At 39.1% G+C, this 15,166-nt stretch overlaps 1 protein-coding gene across 1 annotated transcript in view; it reads left to right on the top strand.

Moving 5' to 3' along the window:
* The first annotated feature begins 1,571 nt into the window (after positions 1-1,571).
* The window catches only part of MMP2 (matrix metallopeptidase 2), a 36,307-nt gene continuing 22,712 nt past the window's right edge, over positions 1,572-15,166 (top strand). Inside the window, exons 1-5 of the mRNA XM_082319546.1 lie at positions 1,572-1,812; positions 6,162-6,388; positions 7,994-8,142; positions 10,283-10,411; positions 12,026-12,199. Coding sequence (XP_082175672.1) covers positions 1,669-1,812; positions 6,162-6,388; positions 7,994-8,142; positions 10,283-10,411; positions 12,026-12,199 — 823 coding nt within the window. The 5' untranslated portion in view covers positions 1,572-1,668. The remainder of the gene's footprint in view (positions 1,813-6,161; positions 6,389-7,993; positions 8,143-10,282; positions 10,412-12,025; positions 12,200-15,166) is intronic.

The raw sequence follows: 15,166 nt of genomic DNA, 5'->3' as shown, positions 1-15,166 counted from the left end.
AATGCGTAAATACAAAGCTACTTGCTTACAAAGAAAGCTCCATTCATGTACCAAGTTCTCGTAACTCTTTCTCTCTTGAACATTAAGTGCTGCTTCCCATGGCTGATTCACCCAGCAGCCGTGCATACAGCTGCTGTGTTGGGTTGTTCATAGAACTGTATGGGCAGCAAAAGCTCCTGCTAATGCTTTCTCTCTGAACCCCTCAGCCCACCCTTTGACATCCTTGCCTTTATATAAGACTATTCAGTTCACGGATGATGGGGTGCAGTAGACAAAATAGCTTGATACTAGCATAAATCAAAGAACTGTCAATATTAACTAGTTACAATCAAATATCAAAATATTATGAGTAAGCACCAAACACCAGCAAAGTATTTCCTTTTCATTAACAGCCCTATTTGGTATCAAAAGTCATATCTGGAAAACCTTCATTTAACATTCAGTGGAAAGCAGTGACAGCCTTAGTGCTGGCATACAGCTCAGAGGAACCGTGATGGCTGGACTCACGTTTAATAGAAACTGTTCTGTGACACTTGGCTGGCCAGAACACAGTTTGCATTCATGCAGAATTGCCAGCCTCTCATCTTAAAAAGTCATGAGCCAAGCCCCTAGATTAGGGATATTCAGCTAAAATAATATTCCGCTTGTAATAACATCTCAAAGCTGGCAATATTACGAATGACACAATAAGAAGACTGTCCATAACAATGGCCATATTTACACCAGAATTTCAGACTAAGGCAGCTGCACCAGCGGACCAAACCCCCAGCATAAGCAAACTCTGGATTTTGTACAATTCCCCTGGCGTCAATTATTGAGGGTAATTTCTATTGCTGAATCTGCCTGATGATCTCTTACCCCGTAGATTAAGGTGATACACCGTGCCTGTTGGTGGCACAGCCTCAAGCTGGTTTTAAAACCAAACAAGCCACAAGAATCTTATTCAGAGAGCTCTGCACGCACGTTCTGCACAGACCAGGGAGGGAGCGACGCTCACGCCAAGTGCGGTGAGCCCTGTGTACACAGACCGACCGTTTGTGTAGCCTAAGCAGGAGAGGCACAAGCAGCCTCACTTGGCTGCACTGGCCCGTGCAGGGTCTGCCTCAAAATCCATAATCAAAATGTTTACTGTAAGGCACTGTGTAGGAGTGTAACCACATATGACTAAAGCAGATTATTATGTCTGTGGCAAGAAAATAGGCTAAAAAAATAATAAAAATACTTAGCCAGGAAAATAATCTTTACGAATTATTTTTTTTATTTAAAATGTATGTGGGACACTTCATCTTCAAGATCAAGTCAGATTTTGCTTTTTGCAGCTCTCTGGCATAACTAAATGCTTTCATATATGCAAATGAGGAGAAAACGTGGCCTCTTTCAGCAGTAATAAGTATCTGCCTGTTGCTACCTTAAAATCACAGCAATCACATCTGGTAACTGCCCTTTTCTCATGTTTCCACTAGTTTTCAGACTTCCTCTTGTGGTAGCTTGAGACTGCGCATCTGGATGTTTTAAACATACAAAGGAATTGCTAGAGCAAGCAAAAGAGAAAACGGTGCAGAGAGTTAAGATGTGCAGATAAGCAACTGGTGCACTGTGCAGCTAAAGTAACGGACAGGCAGTCGGGGAAAATCTTTTTGCAAAGAGGAGAGCACAAGCTTAGGCAGAATGAAGACTCACATTGTCTGTGGCTTTGTTTTTAAAGTACTATTAATCCAAGTATATCTTTTTAACAAAACTTTAGCTGCACCGTCACCAATCATTAAGTTTCCTGGAGACAGCACTCCCAAAACAGACAAAGAACTAGCAGTGGTAAGTGTTGGTTTCATCTTTGCTTCAGATTTATATTGTTGTTTCATAAGCAGATGTTTCTTTCTTGTTTCAGCTGAGGCTAAGGAATGACTGTAGCATTTTCTCCCCAGAGTCTCTGGAAGCGCTAGCTAGCTAGCAAAGGTATCAGCTTTCCAAAGTTAAAACTAGAGCCAAGTAATGTTTCCTCTCTTAAAACTTTTAAAGCCGGCAAAGACAGACTTTTTTTTCCTGAAGTCTGAACATACAAAATAATTTCATTAAATCATCGTGACTATAATCAAAAGATTGCAATGGTAAGAGGGGAGAAGGGCAAATAAGAGATGTAATTTTTTTACTGAAATCAAGCAGAAGTGAGGGCTGTTTGGACTCACTTAATGCATGTATCACAGCTTTCAGAAGTTTGTTTTCCAGATTATTTACCTTGCATTGCATAAACACAGCTTTAAGGGATGATTACAATCGAAAGCTGGCTCGAGTTTCAGAAGCCACTGTGACTAGTTTTGACTTTGGAAAAAAAAAATCTCACCAGAGGTTTAAAGAAATATTTTTTTCCAAATTCAATGTGGAACAGAAAAAGGACTTTGGATTTGTGACATTAGCAAATTATAGCTATAACTCTACAGCATTTTATTCCAACCTTTTTTTAGCCCTGTGGACCCTCATAAAAATAACATTATGGGGAAGTCCATTTAAAGGGAGATTGAGATGGATTATCCTTATTTTAGCATGTAAATTATAGACATTTCTCTTCTTCAGCAGTAAGTCCATTTTAAGGAAGATTGAGATAAATTATTCTTATTTTAGGACACAGAGGTTTGAAAGTTGGTCACTTTTCTTTAGGAATTGGTGTGCATCTTGGGAAAGCTTGCCAGGTTAAAGAAGGTCTGGGGGAGGGTAGGGAGAGAATTTCCAGATGGGAGCTGTGGTGGAAAGTTTAGGAAAAACAGACAAACTGACCCAAAAAGGGCACTCCTCAGCCTTTAACAAAACAAATTCACACAAGGTTTTGCCTTAGCAGCACAGCAGCCAGGGGATGGGGGGCAGTGCATGTGGGAGAGGAGAGTGGTCCCACATGTCTTAATAGTAATTTAACCACTCTTAAATAATCTATTTTCTTAGACACAGCCAGGCTTTTATTCAATAACAGCAATCCACGTCTCCCCTCATCTCTGTTTCTTTCAAGCAACCTATTTATTATGTGTACTCAGAGGAAAATTACAAGCTGGTTTAACACTGCAGTTGTTCTTTGTCTTTCTTGTATTCTTGGGTAATGCTAATTGGCTGCCTTTCCCTCACACCCTCCATCGGAACAGCCCCAACACTCAGCATCAGAACACAAATTGCTATGTTGCAGCTGGACCCTGTTTCATTAATGGGCTGGATCAAAATTCCAGATCACCACAGCTCCCTGCTGACTCTGGGGAAACTGAATTTTGCAGCCTAGGCCAAGATGTGGTTTACACAGACACTACATTTTCTTCAAGATTCTTTTCTCGTAGAACAGCTGGTTATGTTCATTTCTCATCGTCAGTAAAATCTCCATTTTAGGAAAAACTGAGAGGAATTAGCTTTTTATTTAGAATCCTCACAAGTAAAATTCTTTACCATGCCTCATTTTATATTTTTGGTTGTACATCTTACTCCCGAACCTAAAATGGCAAGAGCAGCATCCTGCCTCTTCAGTAAACTTCAGTTCTGATGTATAGTCTATATTATATCATGGTACCTCACTGGGAGATGCAAACAGAAGCATAAGAAAGTCTATCAAACTACATTAAAATGAAAATTGGGATAAGGACAGATCCTCCAAACTGGCCTGCTTGATTATGTTCTTAATGCATTTCACATAATTTCCTCCAGGCCCCATCAACTATGAGTAGACAGAAGCTTAGTGGTAACAAAGGTGAAACCATTCTGTGTCCATTATTTGCCAGTGCCAGTCTCCACTGGAGAAATACCACATCAGAAGTTATAAAAATCACAAAAACTAGGCATAGTCTGTGCTTAGTGAGTAGGTGGATGGAGGACCTTCTGCAGGAAATGGTGTAACATCTTGATTAAATCCTTTTTCTGAGTAAGCTCTGAACCATTTCCTATGTAGGGTAGACGAGGTACGCCTGGACTTCATGAGGTGGTGGTGAAATCCAGGCTTGACCAACTGCAGTCATCAAATATCCTTTGTTGTATTTTGCTGATGGAGTGGTCTTATCCCCAGTCTCCGGGGTGAACTTCAGTCAATTAATTAGATACATAAAGTAAGGTTTCCCTCAGGAATACTTCCTGGCACAAGAACTTAAACGTGCAGTCACTTTGTCATCTTCTTGCAGTCCTCAGTTAGAAATAATTCTCTCTGATATTTCTGATACGTTTTTGGCAAATATACCTTTACCTTATTTAGGGTGTTTTCCTACCTTGGATTTGTAATTAATATTTTGGATACAATACCCGAAGGATGCTTCTTCCTCTGCTACAGACCGTTTTACTGGAAAGATCAGTAACTTGCAACCTTCCTGTCTAACAGCATCATGAGCAAGGGCATCTCTCAGCTCCGTGCCATGCTAAGCACCGGTTAGGATGGCCTACACAGCAGTTTGGGAACACCTGCCATTTGACATGGCTGTAGCTTTTCTTTTAGAGATAGGCATAAAATATTGCAAACCCAGACTGGAGTGTGGAGTTCCTGAAATCTCTGTGCAAGAGAACCATAAGATTCACTTTACTGGATAAAGCCTACAGCTCCAGATAGTTTAGTCAAGCTGTTTAGAATCTGTGAATGAAAATAATTAGATAATGATAGGTTATTATCATTACAGAAATACCCAAGCTAGCATCTTCATCATAATCCATTTATCTACTTCTCAATGAGGATATAAATTCAACAATCTAAAGCTGTACGTAATCTAAACAGCGTGACTGAGCCTATCTGTGCAACTGTCCAAGCTAAGGCAACAGCTTGAATTACAGGTTTTCTCAAATTCAGCCTGGATCCAAATATTGAACCCAAAACCTCTAGCTAGCCAGCAGTCTGTTGTGTGGCCATGTTTGTTAGTCTCCAGTTAGGAACAGAATTGACAAAGGATTTTATACAGTTGCTGAAGATATAACTGGAAGTTTTCTCGTTTGCTTCTTGTCACTCTTTTTCATTTGAATGACTATGTTTTTATGGCAGGTTTCACCACGTGCTAGAGACTGCCGGGCATTCTCTCAGGGTTGGTCCCTACCCCAAGAAGCTCACAGTTATTCTGCCTGTCAACACTGAACTTAAGGGGAAAAATACTAAATTGTTTGTGTGAGCTCACTTGTGTATTGCACAGAAGGTGGGGACCATGTATGGATATTCAGGACCACAGCTGTTCATCTACAGTTTAGTTTAACATAAATATGCAATTTATCAACACACATCTGAAAGACATGGCTGCCTGGCTGGAACAATTGCAGGGGAACAGACTAACCCACTGCTCCTCTGGGATTAGAGGCAGCAGCTACCAACAGACAGACTTTTTTTTAATTTTTTTTTTTTTTTAACTGCACTACACCTGCTTATTAGGTCATACTGATCAAAACGGAAAGTGGAGGAGACTTGGGTGGGTATTATTTTAGGTAAGAGATGGAAATAATGGGATTTGTGCTGCCTTTTCGATCTTTTATGACCACTGTTTTCTAAGGAGAGAGAATTTTGTGATCTGCCACCATGGTTTTATCAGAAAGACCAGTCTGGCCATAATCTGCTGGCGTGTTCGATGGAGTTTTAAGTATGCAGATATTGACTGACTGCAGTGTCCAGGCAACTCAGATGTTACCAAAGACCTCAGGTCTTTGCGATGTTTGACTCAAAAGCAAACACACACAATATTCAAATAGCTCTATGTGGTTTGAATGAACAATGGTTTTTTTCTTTTCAATTAATGTGGTCTCATTTGTGTGGCTGCTTTGATACCTTGACAAGTTTCTCAATAATCCATAGAGTCTTCCAAGAAAAAAATACACAAAATCTAAAACTGTAAGCAGATTTATACATCATAAAGAAACCAAAAAAGATAAATCCATTTTTACTTTGTAGTTCTACATTAAAGCTCTATGCTCTACCTACTAATAAAGCAATTCATTAAGTAAAGGTGATAGCTAATAGTGGAAATGATTGCTTCATTAGCAATGTTGTGTGATCAAGGATGGTTTGTGTCAATTAAGGAGATTCTGCTGGTCTCTCAGTTACTAATAATAGTAATTTTGAAAAGAAATCTTGCAAATTACAGATGGAAAGCTAACATGGAATTACAGTATTTACTTGTAATGATTAACTATTTCTTTTATGAATTTTAAAGTCTTTGTTCTGTGCTTTTTTTTCCAAGCAATACCTGAATAAATACTATGGGTGCCCAAAAGACAATTGCAATTTATTTGTCCTGAAAGATACTTTGAAGAAAATGCAGAAATTTTTTGGGCTGCCTGAAACAGGAGATTTGGATCAAAATACTATTGAGACAATGAAGAAACCCCGCTGTGGTAACCCAGATGTAGCCAATTACAACTTCTTTCCAAGAAAGCCAAAATGGGAAAAGAATCATATAACATACAGGTACTGACTGGTGACATTGGGTTTTGCTCATACATAGCCATAGCACTTTTAAGAACCAATCAAACAAGACACTTAGAAGTGGAGTAGCTGCTTAGTGGGTTAGACAGGATTTCTTGAATTAGAATGTCTTTGTGTTTGGATAACTACCAGCTGCTTTAGCAAACACCTCTGAAATTTCAAATTGTAAAATTTCAGGAATAATCATCTAAAGATCAACTTTATGGTTCTGGTTGAGACTAATGAGATTTTGGTGTTATTCTTTGTCCTGCTGCAAGCATCCTAAAGGAACTGGAGCAGGAATAGCTCACCTGCCCATCTGCTCAGAAGGGACCACAGTACTTATTGACTGCAGAGGCCATGTAGGAGGACAAACTCCTCTGCATTGAGCACTCATAAAAATGGAGGTCATCAAATAGATTTTAAAGGAAAACAATCATATTTCAGAGATATACAGACATAATTTAAAGCAAACTTATTGCAATAGGTTTGGCATGTTTTAATTTCTTACTTTTACTCTGAAGAGTTAGGGACGGATATAGCTCTCACTGAGGTCAGTAATAAAAAAAATCTTATTACCTTGGGTGGTCCAGGAACAAACTTTTAGCACCAATGAGAACAAACAGCAGATTTGCCTTAGCTGCTTGACTTGGTCTGCTGCTTCCTCACAAGTTATGACTCAAAGCATCCCTCGTTCTGCGACTAGCCTAACAAACACCGAAAAAAACCGTGGCAGCGCTCACAGCCCCCTCTTGCTGATGTGCTTCCTCGGATTCTTCCTCATTCTTCTTAGGCACAAAGTAGTTTCCCTCACTATGCGCAGCCCCAGCAGCAAAGAATTGGAAACTTTCTTTACATGGAGATAAGCTGGCTACAATATAAGGCACTCAGAAGTCCAATGAAAACATATGAAGAAGAAAGCAATGCACTTAAGAGTTTGTCCCTTTCTCATGTCAGGCCTATGGCTCTATCTTACATGCTTTTACCTCCTATTTCCCCATGTATCCTATTGCCAATGTAACCGACACAGTGGTAAAGGATTAGCATTCAACTGGGATGAAACAATATACAGCTACTACAAAGGTGAGGGAGAAGGGCTGTTTTTCTGTTATTATTACAGAGCAAAAAAATCCACACTGGAAACTTTCAGAATGTTATTGAGCTCTTTTTCTGCCAAATAAATCTTATATATCAAGATGTGCTTGTATGTTCATGTCTAAAGTGACAGTATGACTTGCAAGCTAAGTAGTCTACAAAAATGTAAATCTCGCATCTAATGGAGCAAAAGAACATAATGTGATGTTCTTGCCAGCACCTCAGCACTGATGCAAAACCCTGAATAGTTTGTGCAAGGCCCACTGCCATGCAGGCTTTACAGCCTCTGGCTATATAATTTTCTTCATGCTGCTGCATCAATTCTAAAGGAAAATAAAGTAAGCGCCACCTCTAAACACATCTCTGAATCAAAGGGAAGTGTATAGATCTCACGTGGAGCAGTGCTACCTCTTAACCATTTTCACTACTGAGTCTACTCAGCATTTTGATCAGTAAACAACAAATACTGGGAGGGGGTTTATGTGTTATTTAACTCTTCCTCTTACCTCTAAGGATTATAGGCTATACCCCGGATTTGGATCCTGAGACAGTAGACGATGCCTTTGCTCGAGCCTTTCAAGTCTGGAGTGATGTCACACCGCTGAGATTTAACCGAATAAATGATGGAGAAGCAGACATTATGATTAATTTTGGCCGATGGGGTATATTTTTCTATTTTTACATGTTTTTTGTTTTGATCCTTTCATTAATCCTTAGTATTGGAATGACCTACCCTCAATAAGTAGTACCCATGAGCCTTTCTGGCAAACCTTGTCCTAGCTTGCACTTGGCTTCTACAGGCTAAGATCTAATTTCACTAAGATTTTTTTTTTCTTTCTTATACATGAGAGAGAGAGAAGTATTTATACAATATCCTTATACTATATTTATCTTTCCAAAAGAGAATTGCTAGGGGCAACATTTTATTTTTAAATTTACAAATCAGAAATAGAACTGGGAAATATTGGTACAGACCTTCAGATGATGTGAGCTGGCTTCCTGCCACAGAAGAGAATGGAATGCCGTTGTACTGTTTATTTATAGCTCCGTACTCAGTTTTCCAGTGATAATGGTGGAGGTCCTAACATATTGGAGCTTAAAAATGGATTTGTGACTTTCAATTTTGACTCCATAGCTGGTCTCTGTTCTTTAGCATAGCAGAATGCAGGCTTTCAATGCATTCTTTGGTCTTGAGGAATTTAAAAATATGGATCGTAAACTGAATTATGGTTTAAGTCCAGCTGATGATAGGTGACTTGATTCATTTTTGTTGTACATGCCTTCTCAATTAATTTTGGTTTCCCCTGAAAGAATGTTTATAGCTTTTCAGTGTAAACCTGGGGCATTTTAACTTGTTACAGACAGTCACAGAATTTTTAATACTAATGAAGATACTTGTGCAGCCAATCACTTGGGAGGTGGACTTTGGACGTGAACTGAACAGTTCAAAGAATAACTGAGCTCTTTGTAAAAGCCTCCATTTCAAGCTGGTTTTCTTTGCTTTAGCTACTGATGAGTTGACCTCAAAAGCTTCAAAGATTCTGTACAGAACTCAAAACTTCAGATCCTCATCCAGGCTGGCTTGGTTCGCAAAAAAAGAAGTCTTACAAAAGCATAAGTGTTTCTGCTGGGTTTAGTACTTGCTGGTTATAGTCAGCTCAGAAACAGTGGGAGAACAACTTCTTCCACATTTGTTCATTCTTATCACTTCACTGCATGTCAGATTCACAGGAGCTGAGACATCAACAAGGTTTTTCATTTTTAAGCTTTCTTTTAAGCAAAGGATCTCTTTTGAAATAAATGGGACTAAAGCATCTAATATATGTCAAAATCTTCTCCTTGACAACTGACACACTAGTCTACTGAAATGAATGAACTGAACTAGTATTAGGAGAATGACACCAGCATGAAATCAGTGTAACAAAGTAGAGAATTGGGCCTGTGTATTTAGGGCTTCTGTTAAATGGCAAGATATCAGACCAAAAGGCCTGAAATGATGCAACTGGAGATGCTGGCAGCCAGGTTTGATGCACAGGTCAGTGTGGTGGGAAAGCTATGAATACCAGGGTTATGCCCTTGCCAGCCTGCCTTACCCACATGTGGTGTACTTCCAAGAAAAGCCTACAGTGTAATAACAGGAGAGCTACTTAACCTGCTGTTGCCCTGTGAGCTGCCTGAGTCTTGGAGTGGTTGATGTGGAGAAGGAATAGGCTCATTCACAGACTCAGAGCAGTGAATAAGGGCTAGCTTTCCAGAGGCTCGCTACTGAGATACTCAGCTGATTTGCTTTCCTGCTTAAAGTAGTATCCTGCACAAAGAAAAGAGCACAGCAGTCTGAGGTGCAGCAGCAAAGATTAGCCTGCAAAAAGAAATCTGCCTTTACTTTCCAATCTCTGTGTTGGAGATTGATAGGAATTATCTGAGAATACCTCTCATCTACGGTGTTTATTTTACAGCTCCTACCAGTCTCCATTGCGAAACAGCAGTGCGTATGCAGTCATACATCTAATGTGCAATATTTCACTGTTCTTCACTGTCTTTGATTCCTTTCCACAATACTTATGAGATATAAAATAACATGCTGTGACAACTGCAGTACTGACACTTAATGTTCTTTGTAAGAATGGGCTGCTTCTCTTCTGGTTCAGTCTTGCCAGCACAACCCATACCAATAAACTCACTCACGAGAGTATTCTGCTGTCTTGGATAGGAAAGCACACATGATAGTCATCATTCACGTATCGTCTCTGACAGAGTTGAGGTCATTCGAATCTGCTCTTTTTTGTCTGCTTCCTCCTGCAGAACATGGTGATGGCTATCCATTTGATGGCAAAGACGGTCTCCTGGCTCATGCCTTTGCACCGGGGCCAGGAATTGGAGGAGACTCCCATTTTGATGATGATGAACTGTGGACTCTTGGAGAGGGGCAAGGTACCAGACTTTTCAATGTTTCAGAACATATGGCCTGCTGGCTGCTATGTTTTAATGTTGTTTCAGGCACTGCACTAAATGTTTTCATTGACATGTCAATAAATGTTAGGAAATGAAAATTAATTTATACACTTTAAATTTTTCTCTACAAAATGTTTATGTAATTCCTAAATAAATGTTACCTAGGATTTCCCTTTCTGTTCCTCTACTGTTGCCCCTTCAAAAACTGAATTAGTAATGGGCCTGATGCTGCACAACCTTCATGAATTGTGGGAAAAGTACAAAGCCACGACTATGATTTTGAATGCTTCAGTTCTCAGGGACTCAAACTATAAAATCTTTAAGTTCATTTGTAATAGGTAGACTGGCCAGTGCTTTTCATCTGACATACCCTTTTTGAGATGGCTTAAGCCGTGGCTCCAGTTGTTAAAAATGGAACCATCCACCTGAATAAGGATTTATATACTCATAGTATCTGTCAAAAACAAATGGAATATAAATCCCTCATGCTGATGACTGAAACAGAATCGACATCAAATGGTGGATTAAGAACATCTCCAAGAATCTTTAACAGGCAGTTTGCCATACCCCTTTAGAAGAAAACAACTGAAGTCCAGATAATATCACCTGAACTAGACAAACAAGAGCAAGTATTAGTAGCTTGGAACCTCTTTTCTGCTTGAACTTTGCCACAATCATATAGCATTAATTACAATTCTTCTACCGTAAAATAATTTGGAAAACTTAGAATAAGAATGCAAACTCAAGTTTGCCTTTCATTTAAAATTCTAGTTCTCAGCTCTGCTCCCATTGAAAAAAAATAATTGAACGTTAATACCAAAATAGTCAACTTCCTTCTCTTTGGCTTTCTTTTAACTTAGCAGAAGCATTGACTGGTAGCTGTACTAACTGCCCTGGATCCCTGCCTCAGACTAACAACGAACAGGAGGAAACTGTTTTCCATATTAGTGGAAATACCACACAAGCATCCAGTTAGTTACTGCCATTAAAAGAAATGCTATGGATAAGTGAATTCTCTATACATTACATATATTACAGCACCAGTACTGTAGTCTTAGGACTCCATGTGACAAACTGAAATAAACCCAGGATCTGGGTGTGTCTGTGTTGCCACCCTATCCCCCAGTACCGCAGCAGATCTCATTCAAGTTGAACTGGAAATACCAAAGTGGTTTATGAGGCACAAGGCATGTTCAGCTCATGTTCAACTGCTGCCTGGAACCTTTCAAACTATACTGAACATTTTAGACCATATTACCAAAGAAACTAAATTAGTAAATGTATTAACAGCATGTTTATAAGTGTGCATTGCCATAGTAACAACAACATATATATATTTTTCTGGGCTGATTCTAAGGACTGTTCATTCTAACACTTCACCATGAGTAATATCGATGTAATTCTTTCAAAATTACCAGTTATTATTTCAGCTATGATCATCTTGCCAATAGAGAGACCAGCAGCATATTGAATTTCAAAGTGGAAATTCAGACTGCATTTCTATACCAATGTCCTCCAGGAAAAGATGTCCAGAAACTATTTTTTTATATCAGTTGGTGGCTAATTTCACCGTTGCATTTGTTCTCTTTATAGTGGTCAGAGTGAAATACGGAAATGCAGATGGCGAATACTGCAAATTTCCCTTCTGGTTCAATGGCAAGGAATACAACAGCTGCACAGACGCAGGACGCAGCGATGGATTCCTCTGGTGTTCCACAACCAAAGACTTTGATGCAGATGGCAAATATGGCTTTTGCCCCCACGAGTGTAAGTAGATCATTGTTTCTACTGTTTTTTTTTTTTCCTGGTAGACTGTTCCCTGCTTCTTTTGCCCATCCACTTCTCCTTGTACTTTTTCCACTTCCTTTCTGGCAGATTTAGATTTACTGCTCTTTAATATCTCCTCAGTATCTAAGCAGATAAAACTCCCTAAAGGCTCCCTTGGTGTAGGAGAGTTTGTAACTGATGACCCAGGCCAGGGCATTTCTCTAAAAACAAGGACATATTGAAGATATGTCTGAAGCAATGTCGGCCCCATATATACATCAAAGACACTACAGGTTTAGTGTCACAATCCAGGAAAGGCAACCACCTTTTAGAATAAGGATGGGGCCGAATTTGGAGATGGAAAACAGTAAATAACAGAAGTTTCTCCCTAAACTGCAGGCCATTCCACTAACAATTGCAACTGCTGCTCCTTCAAGATCAGTAACGGACAAAAACTAGCAGTTAAGGATGAAACCCATTAAGCCAAACCTCTATACCTTTGCACACCAATTTTACCAACTGGTAGCCCAGGTCCTCTGAGTCTGGGAGCCCTTTTAGTGCAACGTGACACTATTGTTGTCACAAATCACCCTTTAAATTACCTCATACTGCTTTTCAAAATAAAAAAATGATTGAATTTCAAGTGAGTATCTATGCTGGTACAAAGTTACTTATATGTTGGTACATTGCAAATTGCTAGCCAGGAAAGCGCTCACATTTTTAGAGTTTAGGGTTTTGTTTTGTTTTTTTAACACAGGTCTTCTTAGGATTTTTACTCATGAAGCAGTTCCAACAGCTCACTTTAGATACAGGAATGACACTGTATTTCAGAAATCATAACTCTGTATCAGTATCTGTACAAAACTGTTAGAGGGTCTAGAAAAGCTAAGTTCATACTTAATTTCTAACTTTTTGGAATATGAACAGAATCCTCTGTTTCACAAGCCATTTATTTCATATTTGGAAACGGTAATTTACAGATTAGACAATGTGTTTAATGCTTTCATGTAGCCATAACTTTTTAAAAATATACGAAATATGATTCTTATCATTCAAATGAAATTATCACAGTATGTTTCCCGTTAAACATCAGGAACATGTATTTATATGCTTGAAAATTTTGATGAGTCTACTGGATAAAAGATTTCCGACAATTTATTATTATATGAGTGTTAATTTGATCTCCTGTATATCACACAGCAGGAAACCTTTAGAGAAGCATTTAAGTACAATTGGCTGCTGCCTACTGTGCTAATTTATCAGCAGTGAGAAGAGTAGAGAAGGTAAGGGGCTTTTAGCCGCTTGTTCCATCTCCTGTTTGCCAGCTCCAGTGCTGGCACTTAAATGCACAGACATTCCCAGTACTGCAGTTTCCCACATTCACTTTATTCCCTTTGTACATAACTGATTGCTATAAGCTTTTGGCAGCAGGGAGTGTTTCATCATTCTTGTTACCTCATGTCCTGAGCAATGGACCCTCTGGGTCACTAAAACTCCTGCCTGCTACTGCTGTGTCATAACAAAGAATAAGAGAGTTATGAAAGAGAACGAAACACAAAACAATGGAGCTTTTGTTGGACACATGCTAATTCTGCTTGGAACAATAGTACCACACTTATTTATAATATTAGGGCTACATGCAGACAGTGCAAGGAAAGAGAATGCAGATTGCTGAAAGAAAATTAGTGATGCTTAAGATGTAAAGCTAATAGAACAAGACATGTTCAGGGTTTTGCCAGACCAAGAATGCACAAGCACAGCGCAACATGTCCCAGGCAAGCCTCAATGAGTACTGTAAAAACACATGTATGTGCATTAATATGTAGGTGTCAGTTAAGCACACATAATTTTTTGAAAGACCACAGATATATGTATGTACAAAAAGTTCAGATACCCTATCTTCAAAACTTCTCTGGTACCCTATTGTAGCCAAACACTAAATGGATTCCTGCTTGATAAATTTTGGGGATTTCTCAAGTGCATTTGCAAGATCATACAGTTTCCAACATAAGATTATGAATTTTCTGCATCAGGATGCTAGTCTTTGGCAAAACTCATCTGTTGTAGAACATACCAGTCTTCTAGCCCTAATGTGATAAAAAAAATATTCTTTAATTTCCAAACCCCTAATTGCCTGTTATAGATCGCATCTAGAGCTGGGATCTACCATGGTGACAGCTATTTATACAACCATAGGGGATGAAGAAGCAGAAGTGTGAACTTTTAACAGACTTCAGTTAAAAAAAAAAAAAAAAAAAAGATATCATTAGTTACGTGACTTTCAGAACTAACTTCTTTAGCCTAACATTTACTTCAGTAGATTATACGCACGTACACGCACATACCCACACAATCATTTCTTCCTAAAACTTTGCCATCTCCTTCACTCCCCACCTTTCCCCAAATCTCCTCTCCCTCAAGTTAATCCTTCCAGCTGGAAAAGAGCAAAATTGGGCTTATTTCTTTAAAATACCTCAAAATGCTCAGATACAGTCGGAACAAAGCTTGGTTTATAGGTAGCTGGACAAACAGAGATCCACATACCCTGACTGATACCTTTGTAAAATCCCAAAGTCATACAAGACTGAAAATGTAAGCAGTGAAGCACTCTCAGGGAGAGTTGGTTCTGGAAGTTGATGTTCCTGGAAATGCTTGTGTCAACGTTTCTGAAACGGAACAGAAGGGTTTCAGCCTTTTGTTTCTGATGTAATTGTTTTGCAAGATCCTTGAACAGTTATGCACAGATGTTTCTTATTAAATTCAGAGCAGCATTGTTCATGCATTATTCCAAGACACCATTTGCTAAAACCTGGCTAATAAATGCAGATAGGGGAGGATTTACATCATAGAGTCTGTGTTGGGGGCAACATTCCCAGTTGTCAGTGTTTGTTTCTCCCCCATTTAGTTGCAATTCTTCCTGTTACAGAACCATGCTGCATATTTGGAAACATTTTTAAAGCTATGGTA

Source organism: Platalea leucorodia, assembly GCF_965183815.1.
Source record: "Platalea leucorodia genome assembly, chromosome: 8".
Taxonomy (NCBI): Eukaryota; Metazoa; Chordata; class Aves; order Pelecaniformes; family Threskiornithidae; genus Platalea; species Platalea leucorodia.
Note: the sequence above shows the minus strand (reverse complement) of the source record. Positions and strands in the feature narration are given on the sequence as shown.